This window comes from Prionailurus bengalensis, chromosome A2 (assembly GCF_016509475.1).
Source record: "Prionailurus bengalensis isolate Pbe53 chromosome A2, Fcat_Pben_1.1_paternal_pri, whole genome shotgun sequence".
Lineage (NCBI taxonomy): Eukaryota > Metazoa > Chordata > Mammalia > Carnivora > Felidae > Prionailurus > Prionailurus bengalensis.
Window position 1 is genome coordinate 13,104,765 of NC_057348.1, and position 17,745 is coordinate 13,122,509.

The 17,745-nt window shown below is 52.3% G+C and overlaps 1 protein-coding gene across 1 annotated transcript; it reads right to left on the minus strand.

The window, feature by feature from the left end:
- Positions 1–6,722: 6,722 nt before the first annotated feature.
- On the minus strand, positions 6,723–11,885 carry CCDC194 (coiled-coil domain containing 194). Its single transcript, XM_043586957.1, has 4 exons — positions 10,734–11,885; positions 9,536–9,632; positions 8,998–9,130; positions 6,723–8,446 (listed from the first exon to the last, which is right to left on the minus strand). Exons 1-4 carry the CDS (start codon positions 11,055–11,057, stop codon positions 8,296–8,298), a joined length of 705 nt encoding a protein of 234 aa, XP_043442892.1. The 5' UTR covers positions 11,058–11,885; the 3' UTR covers positions 6,723–8,295.
- Positions 11,886–17,745: the final 5,860 nt, after the last annotated feature.

Consider the following 17,745-nt stretch of genomic DNA (forward strand, 5'->3'; position numbering starts at 1 on the left):
TCTCAGTTTCTGCCTCTGTGAGACGGGGTATGGGTGGCGTCCCCGGTCACCGGGCCGGAGGGGGGGGGGCGGCCGTAAGAAAGGGTTTGCCATTGTTATTATTACTATCGTTTCGTGCTGGGAGCGTTATTTCGGGGCTCTGGGAGACGGTGAAGGGGCAGTGCCAGACAGGTGGGCATTGAACTTCACTGTGGGTCATCTCCAGGTGGGCGTCAAGGGAATTCGGGGACCAAGAGCAAAGGATTCTGGGTGCGTCCTCCTGTCCATTCCCCCAGAACCAGGAGCTCCATGCTGGATGAGGCGTTAGCCTCAGGCTTGGCCGTGAGGGACCCTGAGTCTTAGGGAGACAGTGTGGGACACGGCCCCCTGGCTCCATGGGGTCAAGGCTGGTAGGAGGGAGGGATGGAGGGGGGCGGGCAAGGGGCCGGCAGGTGGCAAGAAGGCTGGACCACAACACAATCGCTGTATACTGCCCGTGTGCGTGCGGTGGGGGGGGGGGGGGGGGGGGGGGGAGGACCCATCCCCCCATCGGCCAGGGCAACAGAGTTGGGGGTAGTTGACGGCGGGGAGGGGGTCCTCCAGGGTGGTGTTCGTCACAGAGGCAGAAGTTGGATTGGGACAGAGGAAGTTCCCAGGGGGAGGCAGGAAACCCCTGTCTGACCTTTGGCCTTTGCAGCCCGGTGATTCCTGATTCCGGACCCTTCCCAGCGGCGAGTGGGGGGGAGGAGGGTTGGGGGCTGCAAGTGGTGCCCAACCAGCTATTTCTCTGGGTTGGCCAGGCCCACCCGAGTCCCCTGGAACAGGGTGGGAGGCTGCGTAGGCAGAGTGGACCCGCGGCTTCCATTTGGGGCTCTGGGGTTCGGGTCTGGCTGTGCCCCCTACTGCTGCGTGACCTCAGACGAGTGACTTTCTTTCCTTCAGCCTCAGTTTCCTCTTGTCTAAAGCGGAGGCGACGCAGCCAGGTGTGGAAACATTTGTCACGGCGCCTGGCACATGTTCAACCTTAATAAGTGGCGGGACTTTTTTTTTTAAGGCCACAGAGGCTGGGTCTGGTGTCACCTCTGATGCTGGGGCGGAGAAACTGATATGCGGGGGAGGGGCGCTGCCTCCAAGTACAGGTGCTCAGGGCCTGTGAGAGCACTGGGGGACAAAGGGCAGGACAGGGGTCCGGCCCGGGGAATGTGGGTCCAGCGGGAGATGCTCAGACAACGGGGGGGGGGGGGGGGCAGTGGCGGGGCCAACATCAGCAGGGGTGACAGTCTCCGTAGGTACTTGAGATCCTGGCTGCTCTTCATGTTATATTGAGCCTGACATCTATTGTCAAGGAAAAAGAAGGCAAACCATAAATTCCCAGAAAATTAAAAAGCCACCGTAGAGGGGCACCTGGGTGGCCCCGTCGGTTAAGCGCCCAACTCTTGATTTCGGCTCAGGTCGTGATCTCACGGTTCATGCGTTCGGACTCCAAATCAGGCTCCACGCTGACAATGAGGAGCCCGCTTGGGATTCTCTGTCTCCCTCTGTGTCTGCCCCTCCCTCCCTCTCTTTCTCAAAAATAAATAAACAAACATTAAAACAATTTTTAAAAAAAAAATTTTTTTTTCAACGTTTATTTATTTTTTGGGACAGAGAGAGACAGAGCATGAACGGGGGAGGGGCAGAGAGAGGGAGACACAGAATCGAAAACAGGCTTCAGGCTCTGAGCCATCAGCCCAGAGCCCGACACAGGGCTCGAACCCACGGACCGCGAGATCGTGACCTGGCTGAAGTCGGACGCTTAACCGACTGCGCCACCCAGGCGCCCCAAACATTAAAACAATTTTTAAGAAAAAGCCACCCTAGACCCAGTGGTACAGTTTTGAGTGTCACAGTATAAGAAACAGAGTTTTATTTTTATTTTTTTTTAATGTTTTATTCATTTATTTTGAGAGAGTGAGAGAGACACAGAGAGAGAACAGAGGAGGAGGGGCAGAGAGAGAAGGAAAGAGAGAATGTCAAGAGTGCTGGATGGGGGGCTTGACCTCACAAGCTGTGAGATGACGACCTGGGCCAAAATCAAGAGTTGGACCCTTAACTTTTTTTAATGTTTCATTTATATTTGAGAGAGAGACAGAGCACAAGCAGGGGAGGGGCAGAGAGAGAGGGAGACCCAGAATCCAAAGCAGGCTCCAGGCTCTGAGCTGTCAGCACAGAGCCCGACGCGGGGCCTGAACTCACAAACCACGAGATCACGACCTGAGCTGAAGTTGGACGCTGAACCGACTGAGCCACCCAGGTGCCCTGACCTGGAACAGAGTTTTAAATAGACATACTAATGTCGTTTGTATCAAGCTCAAAAACAACGTTCTGTTTCTTTTTGGTAATTTGAGCTCACATCTTTGATTTTGCAATATTTCTTTTTCAAATAATTTGTTCTATTACCTAGATTTTTTTTTTTTAATGGAGAAAGTACAGATGAAACTTCCTCTTGTTTCTCAACATAATATCTTCCAGATTAGTTGATTCCCTTTGCCTGATGCTTAGGTTTTCACCACATACATTACCACGTTAATTATCAATGGGCATTTAGACTGTTTCTAAATTATTTGCTTCTGTGAACAAAGTAAGATTTAATATCAGATCCCCCCCAAATGAAACTGCTGGGACCCAGAGCAGTCACATCTTCTATTTTGATAGCTTGTCACCAGTTTGTCCTCCAAAGGTTGTTTCCATTGACACGTCTGGCAGCAGTGGCTAAAATCTCCAAAAACAGGCTTTCTGGACACATTTTGCGCGTGTCCCTGGCCAGAAAATCCCAGAGGGAGGAAGCGAGTGACGGATCCTTCGATTCACAAGAGGTCAAATGCATCGGTCCTGATGTGAGCGTTCGGTTTTTTCCCGAAAACAATTTGTCATGTTCACAGGAAATTTTGCCCATGAACCCTTCTGAATTCCCCTGGGAGGGTCATCACGAAATCAGGCTTTGATTTTCAATGTTTTGTTGTTGTTGTTGTTGTCTAAATTAAAAACAATCCATTTGGTTTTATTTGTGGGTTTGGGCAGAGAAGGGAAGTGTCATGAGGAAGTCAACTTTGTGTCACTACGAGAAACTGACACTGACGTTCTCAAGAAGATGCAAGGTTTTAAAAAACTCTCACAGAACTTCAGGAAGGTCCTTAAGAAAGTAATACTTCTTGGGGTGCCGGGGTGGCTCAGTCAGTTAAGCGTCCGACTTCGGCTTAGGTCACGATCTTGCGGTCTGTGAGTTTGAGCCCCATGTCGGGCTCTGTGCTGACAGCTCAGAGCCCGGAGCTTGCTTCAGATTCTGTGTCTCCCTCTCTCTGCACCCCCACCCCCTCGTGCTCTCTCTCTCTCTCTCTCTTAAAAATAAATAAACACCTGGGGCGCCTGGATGGCTCAGTCAGTTAAGCGTCTGACTTTAGCTCAGGTCATGATCTCATGGTTCGTGAGTTCAAGTCCCACATCAGGCTGTGTGCTGACAGCTCAGAGCCCGGAGCCTGCTTCGGATTCTCTCTCTGTCTGTCTCCCTCTCTGTCTGTTCCTCCCCTGCTCATGCTCTCTTTCTCTCTCTCTCTCAAAAATAAATAAATATTAAAAAAATAAAATAAAAAATAAAACCTTCAAACAAACTAGAAAAAAACCTTTAAAAAAATAAACATTAAAAAAAAGAAAGTAATATTTCTAGTGAAGAACGATTTCGGTGAAATGCAAAAAAACCCTCCACTTTTACTATCAGTGTGTTTGGTTAAATTCAAATGAAAATTAAAGTTTTGTGCTTTTGGAGGTGACCGAGGAGGAGCCCCGTCCCCTCTGGGCCTCCCTGTTACTGGCTGATAAAAGGCACCCCACTTTCTTACCTGGGTCTGGGGGGTTGACCGAGTCAGGCTGCTGCTGTCCCAGCCTGCTTCTCTTGCAGCCGCTCCAAGGTTTCCCATTTCTGTCCCTTCCTACTGTCACCGCAGCCACAGGAGGGGGGCTCCAGGGATGGGAAGCCAGGGCAGGGACCTAGGAGGGGGCGATGGTGATAGGGGCGGGGACAGATAAAGAGAGACAGAGACTCAGAGGGGCGCCTGGGTGGCTCAAGTTGGTTAAACGTCCTCCGACTCCAGCTCAGGTCAGGATCTCAAGGTTTGTGAGTTCGAGTCCCACGTCGGGCTCTCTGCTGTCAGTGCAGAGCCCACTTTGGATCCTCTGTCCCCCTCTCTGCCTCTCCCCTGCTGTCTCTCTCCCTCTCTCAAAAATAAACATTTAAAAAAGAGAGAGAAAGAGACAGAGAGAGAGAGACTTGGAGACAGAGAGACAGAGACTTGGAGGGATAATTAGAGAGTGGGAGGCAGAACAGAGCAAAGGCAGGTCAAAGACTGGCCCTGTGAGGTGGGAACAGATGGGGGTCCAGGAGGCAGGTCCCACCAAGGAGCGCTATTTACTTCCCTGGGCAGCTGAGGGATCCTCAGCGCAAGGAGGGGCGGGGGGCTGGGCTTGTTCTCCCCAGGTCACCCTCAAACCTCACCTACACCCTGGAGGTTCAAAGCTCTCGCTCAGTCTGTGTCCTCTCTTTCTTCCCAATTCTTTCTGACACCAGATCTAACTGCCATTCCTGCTCACACACCTGCCTTGGCTCCCTATTTCCCTCCCTCCCCGAAACTGATTTTCAGGGGTCTGGTGGTAGGGCCAAGATGAAGCCCGCAGAGTAAGTTGGGAATAATGATGTTTTATGGCCCATTTACACTCCTGAGCCCAGCTCTTTTACCCTTGGATCCCACGGCGACCCAGTGAAGGGGTCTTAAGTCAGACAAAGCAAGGTCAGTCTCCTGGTCTCCAGCTCTGCTTGACTCCAGAAGAAGCCACTTCCTGCACACTTCTGGATTGACGCCAGAGTTGGGGGTGGGGTGAGGGCAGCTTTCAGAACCACCCTTAACCTCTCCAGCTGAAGCCTTCAAGGGCAGCAATCGGGTGAGCAAGTTGGGGCGCCCCCTGGTGGCTGTCAGCAGAACTAAGCGATTAGACCTTCCTCCCCTCAGCCGCACTTCCTCCTCGGGAGTTGACCCTCCAATTCCCCCTCCACGTGGGCCCCTCCCAGGTAAAGCCCCAGATCCGGCACGTCTAAACCCCAGGGTGGTAGTGGGGGTAATGAGCAGGGCTGGATGAGGTGGCGAAAAGAGTTCCGAGGGCTTCTACCGCCCTCAATTACCAGCCTCTTAGGAATTTCTTACAACAAATTTTAATCATTTTAAATGTCATACAGGTGCATGGTTTTCAAAATGCAAACTTTACAGGGGGCGCCTGGGTGGCTCAGTCGGTTAGGCTAGGCGTCTGACTTCGGCTCAGGTCACGATCATCTCACGGTTCGTGGGTTCGAGCCCCGCATGGGGCTCTGTGCTGAGCCTGGAGCCTGTTTCAGATTCTGTGTCTCCCTCTCTCTCTGCCCCCACCCCCGTCTCCCTCTGTCTCAAAAATAAACATTAAAAAAAATTTTTAAATGCAAACTTTACAAAAGGGCATACAGAGAAACAAGAGACTGTTCCCCCCACCCCCCAGCCCTCCACCCCAGCCCAGCCCTCTAGCCCCCTCGCTCCTAGCTCTCAGCAGGTACTACCTGCCCCGAAGTCGGTGACCAGTGTTTCCTTCAGAGTTATTTGGGTAAAATTCTCTTCGTCCCTGCATTTTGAAAAATGCACACCAATTATCACTCTCCTGCTTTTTACATTAATGTATCTTGGAGATTTGCTTTTTCACCTTAAAGAGTGCATAGTATCCCACTCTATGGATGGATGGACACTCATTTATAACAGTCACCAGCCGGAGGACATTGAGGTTGTTTCCAATTTTTAACAATGACCAAGAATGTGATAACAAATGTCCTCGTCCCCCCCCCCCCCAGTCTCTTTTTAAAAAGTAAACCTTTTCTTTTGGAATAACTTTAGATTTACAGAACAGTTGCAGAGATAGTACAGAGCCTCTGAACAGCCGTCACTGAACTTCTTCCATGGCCAAGTTCTTTGACACCATGGCATCCAAATTTTATTTGTCCAAACTAAGAAATTAACTCTAGTGCATTAAAATAATTATACTCTAGACTTTATTTGACCTTCTCACTAAGTGTTTTTCTGTGCCAGGATCCAACCCAAGGTTCTGCATTGTATTTTGTCCATCAATCTGATTTATTTATTTATTTGTTTGTTTGTTTATTTATTTATTTATTTATTTATTTATTTATTTATTTATAAGTAGGCTCTGCACCCAACCTGGGGCTTGAACTCATAACCTGTAGATCAAGAGTGTGCTCTACAGACCGAGCCAGCCAGGTGCCCCTGGTCCGTAATTTTGTACCCATGTAAATATGGTTGTAGAAAAATTTCTAGAAGGGGAATTGATGGGCCAAAGGATGTATACACTTTCACTTTTGAGAGGTTCTAGAAAATTGCCCTTCCAAGTGGTTGTACCACTGGGCTCTCTCACTAGCCCCATGTGGGATTACTTGTTTCTCCACAGCAGTGCCAGGGCATGGTACTTTGCGATTCGCTCGTTTTCATTTTTGCCAGACTAATGGGTAGAAAGTGGTACCACTTTGTCATTTCAATTTGCGATTCTTTTCTAGGAAAGAGGTTGGTCGCTTTTTTTTTCTTTTTTTTTTTTTTTTTGCATATTTCTATGAAATGACTGTCTATATTCTTTGCCCATTTTTCTACTGAGCTGTTTTTTGAAAAATTAATTGATAAGAGCTCTTTACGTAAGAAGGAAATTAGTTTATTCCTGGAGATAAGTAACTATATGAAATAGATCTAAGAAAGTTTCAGTTAGTTCTCTTGGGTTTTCTCTATATAAAACCATACTACCAGCAGGTAAAATTATGTTAAATTGCTTCCAAGGCTTTCCTGCCCAAAATGCCAACCTGAAACTAATCTTACAGAAACATCACAGAAACCCAAATTAGGACACCAGAAAATGACTGCCTTGGGCCTTTAAAAAACGCCAACGTCATAAAAGGCAAAGACATACTGAGAAATGTTCCAGATTAAAAGAGCTAGAAGACCTGACAAATACAATGTGTGAGCCAGGATATTCTTTTGTTATAAAGGACATTATGAGAACAGTTGGCAAAGTCTGATTAAAGTCTGTAGATTAGATAATGGTGTTTTATCAATGTCCACTTCCTGATGTTCATCATTGTACTGTGATTATGTGGGAGAATGTCCTTGTTTTTAGGAAATGCATACTCAACTGTTATGGGTAATGAGACACCGTTTCTGTGTGTTTTTCAGAAGAGGTTCAGAGAGAGGAAGAAGAATAAAGCAAAGGTGGTAACTAATGTTTGTGGAATCTGGATAAAGAATATCCAGGAATTCTTTGTACGAATCCTCCAGTTTTTCTGTAAGTCTGAAGGTATGTCGAAGATAAGGTAAAAGACGAAATTAATGTGAAATTGAGCCATATGGAATTGTTGGTATTTCTATTATTTTTGACCTATGTAAACAGGGCTTACCCACGATCCAAACTGCAATTTCCCTACCACTCTCCTACTATCCATACCCCTTCTTTCTTTTTCTTCTCTAAGTGCGTTGGCTAGTGCCTCCAGAACAATATTAAATACTCCACAGTGGTCATCCTCACGTTCGCCCTCATTTTGAGGCCTTTTCAGAACTTTTCTCGTTTGATCCCTCACCATGGTAAATCTTATTAGCAGACTTCTGAATATTGAGCCATCCCTGCATCTCAGGTATAAGGCCCCTTCGTTGTGATGTATTTTTAAAATGTGGTGCTTAATTCTCTTTTGCTAAAATTCCATTTGGGACTTCTGTACCCTCCTCATAGCTAGAGGGGTCTGTAGTTTTCCCATTGTGCCATCTTGGTCGGTCTGTGTTGTCAAGGATAGGCTGGCTCGCCAAACATGATTCTAATCACTCCATACACAGACAAGGTAAACTGAGGCCCAGAGAGGAGAAGTGACCCTTCCAGGTCACCCCTGAGCCAGGGCTGCACCCTAACTCTTCATGCCTGTGGGATGAAGCAACACTGTCATCAGAAGGGACTGAAGTCTCAAATCAGCACTATCTCATTGGGTCACCGAATGGGCCTTAGTTTCCCCATCTGTAAAAAAAAGCATTAGTTGGTTGGGAAGAGAGAGTCGAGTCTCCTTTCTGTAGATTCCGTTCAGAGTGGCTCCTGGGTCCAAAGCTGAGCGTTGATGGCTGTCGACTGGGCATCTCATCCAGCGTGGACACCTCTATATGGGTCCCAGCAGGGCCGCCACATTGTGTGCCCTCCCGGCCTCGGGCCCTCGTCCTGCTAGGGGCCGACTCACCCTCGAGCGCGCCGCGCCGGCCGCCGGCAGCCCCCCGAAGTTCTTGGGCGAGAACGTGAGCGGGGGCTGGGTCGCGGTCGGGACCCGGAGCGGGATCGGGGGTGCGGCACTCTGCGCTGAGGGCCCATCTCGGCTTCCAGGGCTTTACTGACAGGAAGTGGGGAGGGGTCCATCAGCAACTGGATCCCCGCCCCCGAGACCCTCCCCCCAGTACTCTTCCATCTTTCCTGAGAACCCCACTCCCAAAAGATCCCCAGCTCCCCTAAGCTTTCTCCACCCCCAGCCATTCCCGGGACCCCTCCCCAGGGCCTCCCATCCCCTTTTCCAGGAGCTCAGCCTCCAGAACCCCCGTCCTCTCCCTCGGTACTTCCTTTTACTTGCGTCCTTCTCTTCCGCTCCTCGCCCTTCCTCTATGGGCGCCCGACCCCAGGGACTCATGCCTCCGGAGTGCCGGCCCCAGCCTGGGGAGTCCAGCCCCCAGAGAGCCTACATCCTTGACCACCCCTAGGTTCCAACTCCAGGATCCCGTCTTTGACCTTCTTGTCACGCAACACCCCAAGGCCCCGCCCACACTGCCCGGCTGCGGCTCCATCCCCGGGGACCCTTCCCCTCCTTCCCCCACCAGGCGACGCTGGGCCGAAAGAACGAAGTCTCGCGCAGCCGCCCGTCCACCGCCCCCGGCCCCGCCCTTCACTCACGCGCGTTCGCGCAGCGCCGCCTCCCGGGCCGCGCAAGCTTCGCCCTCGGCCTCGGCCGCGCGTGCGCGCTGCTGTGCCTCGTCCAGCCGCCGCGCAGACTCCGTGGCCGCCGCCTCCCAGCGCGCCAGCGCTTCTGCGGGTCCAGGGAGCCCCGTCAGGTCCGAGACCTCGCTCCCGCCCGCCTAACGCCGGCGTTGGGAGTTTTTTACAGTCTGCATACTATTTGCAGCCTTGCCTTATTTGAATCGAGTGTGTGCGTTGGTTGCATGACCTTTACGTGTCATTTGCAGAGCTCTTCATAGGCTTGTGTTGCTTTGGGGAGTCGTGTAAGTGGCGTTTGCGTATTTGGTTGCATTTGCGTTGTGTTTCTGACCTTTGCGTGGCCTTTGAGTGTGACGTGCATTTCCCTCGGAAGTTTTCGCGTTTATTTGCATGTCGTTTACATTACGTTTGCACTTGTGCATGTCATTCGCATAACTAGGAACCTTTTAGGCCCCTCCCGCCCTTAGCCCTGGCCACCCCTTGCGCCCCAACACACCTGTGAGCGCCCCGTTCTCAGCCCCCATCTGGGTCCCCTGTGCCTTGGCCTCCTCGATCTCAGTCTTCAGGGTCATCAGTTGGGTCTGAAGCCGGCTCTGGGGAGTGGAGAGGAAGTAAGGAGGGGCGGGGTGCCAGGAGAGAAGTGAAGTCTCCCCTCTTTCTGGGGAGGACTGAACTGACCCTGGTGACTCCGTTCCCTGAGCATTACTTGCAATGCCCTTTGGGGCTCCTGTGGTTGTAAAACAGAAGTGGCCAGAAGTGGCCTGGGGTTCCGAGTGGTGACCGCTGCTCTGCCCGGGGCCCACCGCCCCCCCCCCCCCCCCCCCACTTGAAGCCACGGAATGTGGAAACCGTTTAGCTCTGCGGTCCCGGTCCCAGCTGCATCTAGACTCCCTGGGGTTTCAAACCAACACAAGCCAATCCGGTGGTTGACAATGACTGGGTTTCTGGAGTATGCTTCCTCACCTCTGTGAGACGTTCTTCGAAACAACTGGCCTGGCCTCCTCAGAACATCTTCCACTGAGGGGCAGAGCCAGAATTTGAACCCAGAGCAGGCTGCGCTTGACCTCGGCGGCTTGGGGCCCTTCCCTCAGGCAGGCAGGTAAAGGGTGGAGGCCTGTTTTGATTTCTAAAATTCACACTGCCCAGCCCCTGCTGGGCCTGGTACCCAGAGATCCACGGTAGTAAATGAAAGATTGGGACTTTGAGAATGGTTCTTTTGCAAGGCCCAGGGCTGGGAAGGGTTAAGAAAGAGTTTGTGAAGGGGTGGCTGGAGGAAAAGGGAGGACCTGGCCAGTACCTCCCCCAAGAGGCCAACTTTAGCCTCCTAATTACAGGTGACATGAATGTCCCTCTCTGGAAATAGGGCTGCTGGACACTGGCTGGGGGAGGTTGAGTGGGCACCCAGGGGGAGGGTTGGCACAGGGTCTCCCCAGGTGGACTCAGGGGTCTGGGGCTTCTAGCCACCACCATCTACTAGGCAAATGGCAAATGGCAGAGAATCATGGGGCCTCCTTGGTCAGCAGGGAGACTTAAGGGGGAACCAGTAGGATTTGGAAGGGATGACGGCGCCACTCTCGGTTGAAGAATTAGGGAGACGAATGCGTGGGGTGGGGGTGGGGGGCAACCCTGGGGTTGTGTGTGCAGGCCCTCTCCCCCGATTCTGGATTCCCCAGTCTCCCACCCTGCCCGCCTACCTGGCGGCCCTCACAGGCCCTTAGTGCCTCCTCCAGCTCCCGACGGGCACGGTTGGCCTGGTTCAGCTGTCTGGCCAGGGCCTCCTGGCGTTGGGTAGCCTCTGCCAGCTGGCGCCGCAGCTCCTCGACCTCTGGCGCCAGGTCCCTGGGGGGCGCCGTGGCGTTGGCACCTGCCTCCGGGCAGCGAGGTCCCCGGGAGGCCGAGGAGGCCAGATTCCAGGCCAGCAGGGCCCCGCCGGCTGCCGCGGCAGCCAGGAACACCGCAGCCCCGCACAGGGCTAGCACCCGCCAGGCGCGTCCCGGCTCTGGCCCCAGCTCGGCCATGCCTCCGTCCACAGCTCTGGCCCCAGACAGCCACGAGCATTTAATTGGCACCTTGGGGCGCCAGGGACACCCACGGCTCCGCCCTGCCCGGCCGTGGCTTCCCGAGTGCGTTGGGAGGGGCTGGACCCCCGCCAGGGGCCAGCCTAGGCTACCCGCGCCCAGGACCGGACTGGGGGTCCTGGGTTCCAGTTCTGCCTCCGCATCGCATGTGCCCAGCACAGCACGTGCTGTCCTCTCATCCTCAGTCTCCCCCACTGAAGTGGGGGTGCTCTGGCTCCTGCCCCATCGGGCTTAGTGGGAACCATGTGAGCCCATCCTCACAAAGCGCCCATTTGCATGCGGGGCCCACAGCAAGGGTTTTTTTCGTGGAAAAACTGAGGCTGAAAGACGTGAGGCTACACGGCCGACAGAGGTCTGCCTGGCTCAAGCTGCCACACTTTCGGGGACTGGCTGCGAGGGCCAGAGAGGGTGAGACGCTGGAGGGGATGGGTCCCAACTCCCAGCCCCTTCTCCACTAGGCAGCCAGGGGGCGATCTGACACTGTAAATCAGCTCCAGCCCCGTTTACCTCGAGGCCAAGAACAAAGGAAAGGAAAGAGAAACGAGGGGTTGACTTATAGACATCACAGCCATGCAGGACAGGTGTCTCCTTCAGTTTGTGGGGAACTTCATAAACTGCGAGAAAAAGGCAGTCTTATCCATAGCCTAATCTCCAGAAGCCTATAGACTCCATTTCCTGGAGCCCTAAAATCACCCTCATCGAGACGTAAGGGGGGGGTTTAAGTGCTTGCCCCGGCGATGTGGGAAACTAAGGCAAATGAAAAATGAAATTCCCTTACTGCCTGCAGCCCGTTGGCGAGTCCTTGAAACAGGCAGAGTGACCTTCCTCTAGGAGCTCAGCTGCCTCGATGATGACACTTTGCTGGGGGCAAAAGAGAATCTTGACTTAACATTATCCTGACCCCCCCAGGATCCTGTGAGTGTCCTTAAACACATAAAAATTCCTTTGCAAACCTCCTATATCCTTAGCCCCCAAGTCTATGCTGGCAATCATACTCCAAGCATATGGCCCCTGATATACATCTGAAGGGCCTCACGACTGAAGTTTTGCTAAACAGTAAATAAACGGCGTTTCCCTAACAACACCTAGAATGACTTCCACGTGCTTAAAGAGGGCTCCCAAGATACCACAGGCCTGGCTATTGTCAAGCCGAGGTTGTTTTTTCCTCTAGTAAGGCATTAACATGAAGACAGTAGGGAGTTCTGTAGAAATGTCTTAACTCTGTCTGCCTCTAGTATGTCAATGGGCTGCAGGTTATAAGGAAACTGAATTTTATTTACCATTTCCTTCCTGCCTTTGTTCGCCACCTCGCTATGGAGGGGAGGGTGGTGTTGGAGTCCACGGGTTTCTGGAGATTAGGCTGTTGATAAGATTGCCTGTTTCTTGTAATTCACTAAGGCATCTGTAAACCGATGGGGACTCCTGCCCTGCAGGACTGAGATCTCTAGCAGTTAACCATCAGGCTTTCTCTTTCTCTTCACTTTAGGGCAGCCAGGAGTACCTGATCCTTCGTCCTCATCACTAACTCAGGCCCCTTTCGACTGTCTCTGCTCTTCTTGTAATTTTGCATTTTAGGTGTTCGATTCCCAGCCGACGAGGGAGCATAAGGCACGCTGACACCCTGCAAACCGCGCCCCCCCCCCCCCCCCCCCCCCCCCGCCAACAACCCAGGGTGGGACACGGGTGACATTCCTCGCGCACCCCCGGTTGCCCAAGAACAAAGGAATGGGAAAACCTGATGGTTAACTGCTAGAGATCACAGTCCTGCGGGACGGGAGTCCCCATCGGTTTACAGATGTCTTAGTGAATTACAAGAAAAAGGCAATCTTATCAACAGCCCAATCTCCAGAAACCCGTAGACTGTAGACTCCGTTTCCTGGAGCCCCAACACCACCCTCTCCTCCATAGTGAGGTGGGGAACAAAGGCAGGAAGGAAATGGTAAATAAAATTGAGTTTCCTTATAACCTGCAGCCCATTGACAAATACTTGAGGCAAATTCAGAGTGAAACATTTCTCCAGGAACTTCCTACTGTCTTAATGTTAATACCTTACTAGAGGAAACGCAACCTCAGCCTGACAATCGCAAGGCCTCTGGTATCTTAAGAGTCCTCTTTGGGGGGCCCTGGGGAGCTCAGTCGGTTGGGCAAGTCACCTCTTGGTTTCAGCTCAGGTCATGATCTCATAGCTCATGAGTTCAAGCCCCACATGGGGCTCTGCACTGACAGCTCAGAATAACCTGCTTGGGTTTCTCTCTCTCTCTCTCTCTCTCCAAATTAAAAAGCAAAAAAGCCCTCGTTAGCCTGTGAAAGTCCTTTTAAAGGACTCTCTTTTGCCTTTACCTACCCCCACTCCATAGTATATAATCAGTCACTCCTCACAACCCCAGTGCGGGCTCTTTCTGCCCGCGGGTCCTGTCCGTGTGCTTTAATGAGGTCACCTTTTGGCACCAAAGACGTCTTCCAGAGTTCTTTCTTGGCCGTTCAGCTCCGGACGCTCACCACTCCAAAAACCACATCACCTCCGCCACCGGACTGGGTGAGCTCCTAAAAGCAAAGCCCACGCACGTGTCCTTATCACTGTCACTGCGAGGGCCTGGCACACAGTAGTTACGAAGCAAATGTGAAATGTGAGCTGAGTGGAGACTGTGAACTAGAAGCTCAGTGTCCTCCCTTCCCCGCCGCCCCCATTCCACATGAAAGAAACCAGAGCCCAGAGAGGCCCGGTCGCAGGGCCGGGTCACACAGCAGCCGCTGACCACTGGGAGATTCCTGCTGGAGCCGGAACCCCACAGACTTGCAAGACTGACTTCTCAGGGCCCCGCTGAGTCACAGCCAGTGAGGGAAAAAAGGGGGCTATCAGGGAGTAAGAATTTCCTGCCCCTTTCTATATCTTTCTAGCCAGACTAAGAATCAAACTGACACGAGACAGAGTAACAAGAGAACATAAAGTTTAATTTCATACCTATGGGGAATCCACACAGGGAAATTCCAAAGCCAGGCAAAATCAGGTATCTATGTCATTCTATGCCTTTTTTTTTTTTTTTAAGTTTATTTATTTGAGAGAGAGAGGGAGAGCGGGGAGGTGGAGAGAGAGAGAGAGAGAGAGAGTTTCCAGCCGGCTCCGCGCTGTCAGAACGGAGCCTGACTCTGGGCTCGAACTCGCGAACCCGTGAGATTACAACCTGAGCTGGGTTGGACCCTTAACTGACTGAGTTAAGACGCAATCAAGAGTTGGACTCTTAACTGAGCCACCCTGGCGTCCCGGGTATAGAAGTCATTCTTTTTTTTTTTTTTAACATTTATTTATTTTTGAGACAGAGAGAGACAGAGTATGAACGGGGAAGGGTCAGAGAGAAAGGGAGACACAGAATCCGAAACAGGCTCCAGGCTCCGAGCTGTCAGCCTAGAGCCCGACGCGGGGCTCGAACTCACAGACCGCGAGATCATGACCTGAGCTGAAGTCGGCCGCTTTACCGACTGAGCCACCCAGGTGCCCCTAGAAGTCATTCTAAACTGAAGAGAGGAGGAGGGTAGGGGTCTGGGACTTCAAAGGGAAGGAACACAAGTCACAGGAAGATGAAAAAGAGTGAACGTTTAGTAAACAAATACGTGCTGGGCTGCCGGGGTCCAGCCCCAGCAGGTGCAGGGGTTCCCGAAGGATGAACGGCGTCGGCGAAAATAACAAATGGATGCAGACAACAGCGGCGTGTTAGACTGGCCGCTTTATTGTGGCGAACGTGGCATTACGTTTGTTAGCGATTTCCTTGTAGCGCGCGTTCTCTGTTTCTCGGCGTGACCTAATTCTAGAAACGTCCCTTTGTGCAATCACCCGTTAAGGAACGTCATGATTATTTTCCTGTAACGTTCCCTCCTGCCCTTTGCTTATTGGTTGATTTCTTCATACTGCTTTCATTATGTATCTACGCTTATCTACGGTCTCTAAAGCATTTGCTTTGCCGTTTTCACGAAAGGTCATCTAGCTCTCGACACTCAAAGGTCATTTAGCGCCTCAAATGGAACGTTTACAAGGACATGGCTTCTTGATTGTTCCTTTGAACCATTTGCGGTACAAGGAACCGAAGTATTCGCTTTGGTCTGGGGTGCCGGGAGGGAGCCAAGAGGGCCCGGGAACCCACGCCTTATGCGTTCCCAGAGAGACAACGGATACCTAGGAACTAATGAACCATTCTGTACCTCGACCCACCAGGTCCTTCTAACACCTGGAATGCCTCCTGGGGGCCAAGTGGGCCTAGGGGTTGGAGTAACTTGTATCCACGGATACATTCCTTTGTTGCCGGAGTGGGGATTTCGAACCCATTTGTCCCCCTCCTCGGCTGGGAAATGTAGGAGGCTATCCTTCCTTTAGGCAGAGGAGTCTTTATAGGGGGTGGCAAGGGCTGCATGTGGGGCGCCATAATTTCCCTGCGGAATCTTGTTTCTTTCCCCAATGGTTCTCTTCCCGGGGGGAAGGGGGGGCGTGTCGCGGGCAATTCCCCAACCGACAAATCCCCAGGTACTTTCATTGGTGGGGGGGCTGCCCTGACCAACGCTAAGGCCAAATTACATAAAAAGCGGGAGTACAAGAAGCTTCACTGTCCGTGGGCCGCCGTGCAGTCCCGATCCGTCCACCGATCCGTCCACCGCCCGGGGCCCTGCCATCAGGCTGGTTGGAGAGCTTGGCTTCCGGCACTGGGCCACTCAGAAACAATGGGACACAGAGGATTTAGGGTCAAAGAGGCCTTGCTCAGTTCCTGTCTACCACATCTAGTGAACATCACATCTAGTATGATGTTTTCATCTGTGGTGATAGCTCTCTTCCTGGAGCGGGTCCTCTATTTAAACTCTTTTTAGGCGGTTGCGGGGACGGGGGGGGGGGGGGGGGGGGGGGGGGGGGGAGGACAGAGCTTTTCCTGAATCTGCTGGGCTTTGATTGCTTTTTATTATTTGCTTATTTTTAAAGTCTCTTTATTTCTTTTTTTTTTTTAATTTTTTTTTAACGTTTATTTATTTTTGAGACAGAGAGAGACAGAGCATGAACGGGGGAGGGTCAGAGAGAGAGGGAGACGCAGAATCTGAAACAGGCTCCAGGCTCTGAGCCATCAGCACAGAGCCTGATGCGGGGCTTGAACTCACGAACCGTGAGATCATGACCTGAGCCGAAGTTGGACGCTTAACCGACTGAGCCACCCAGGCGCCCCTCTTTATTTCTTTTGAGAGCGAGAGCGCAAGTGGGGGGTCAGAGAGAGAGAGAGAGAGAGGGAGAGAGAATCCCAAGCAGGCGCCCACACTGTCAGCGCAGAGCCCAACGTGGGGCCCGGACTCACGAACCGTGAGATCATGGCCCGAGTCGAAGTTGGCCGCTTCACTGACTGAGCCACCCGGGCGCCCCTGATTGCTTTTTATTTTTTATTTTAGTTTCTTTTTTCAAGTAGGCTCTACGCCTGACGTGGGCCTCGAAATCACGAGCCCGCGGCCAAGAGTCGCGTGCTCTCCTGATGGAGCCAGCCAGGCGCCGCGTGATTGCTTTTTATCTCAAAATAGTCTTCCTGCCAAAGTGGCCCATCTTGGCCCTGTCTTTAGGAGGGAGAGAAGTTTATACTCAGCCGCGTATAGGGGCTTGGGAGGAGAAATGTTCTGAACAGGTTGAGTCCATCATGTTGGGCAAGGCTGTCCCCCTTTATCATCGAAACGCAGCTCTGGGGGCGGGAGTTGAGGACAGAGGTGGGTGGGCCCGCAGGCCACCCTAGTAGTCATTAAATTTTTGCAAGAGAATGCTGAGCCCATGTGAATGATTAACTAAGCCTTTCTTTGTATATTTATAGATCATGCGTTCTTTCCCAGAAAGAACAGAGCGCTTCTGCACCACCCTGGGCACCAAGGACCCAAACCCTCTAGCACCTCCCCTGCTCCCCTCCCTCCCCCCCCACACCGGGGCACCAAGGAACCAGGATCCCTTGCACAACCTCTGAGCACCACACTAGCAAGGTCTGTATCTGGCACCATCGAGATGGCACATAATTAAGAATTGTCACAGGCCCCTGCACTCCCTTAACTGATTAACTGTGTCCTCAATCCCTTTAAAAATCTCTGGGCCGGGCAGAAACCTCGGAGTTGCCTTTTGGACAAGAGTCGGCCTTCTCCCCAGGTGGCCGGCCTCCAGAACGAGACTCATATTCCTTTCCAGTCAAAACTTGTCTCTTGAATGTGAGCCCGTCCGGCGATGGGCTGCGGTAACAGGTGGGGGGAGGCCCCGGGTCCCTCGAGAAGGGTTTGCTTCTGGGCATCGGGAGTTTCGATTGCTCGAGCAGCTGAGAAATCTCGAGCAAATCCAGGGACTTCTCATTTCACACGGGTGAAATGACTTGGTCATCATAAAGCAACCTCCTGAGCCCTCCTGCGAGCTGGGGACACAAGAGAGGAGGAAGACCAGAATCTCCGCTTCTAGAGCAGAGGTTCTCACGGGAAGGGAGTCTGCACCCCCATGGGGAACTTGGTTATGCCCGAAAGCAATCTGTGTCATCGCCCCCCGGGGGTAGGGGCACAGGCATCTGGTGGATGGAGGCCAGGGGCGTTGTTCAAGATCCAGCTCAAAAGTCAGCAGTGCTGATAGACACAAAGGTCCTGGCTC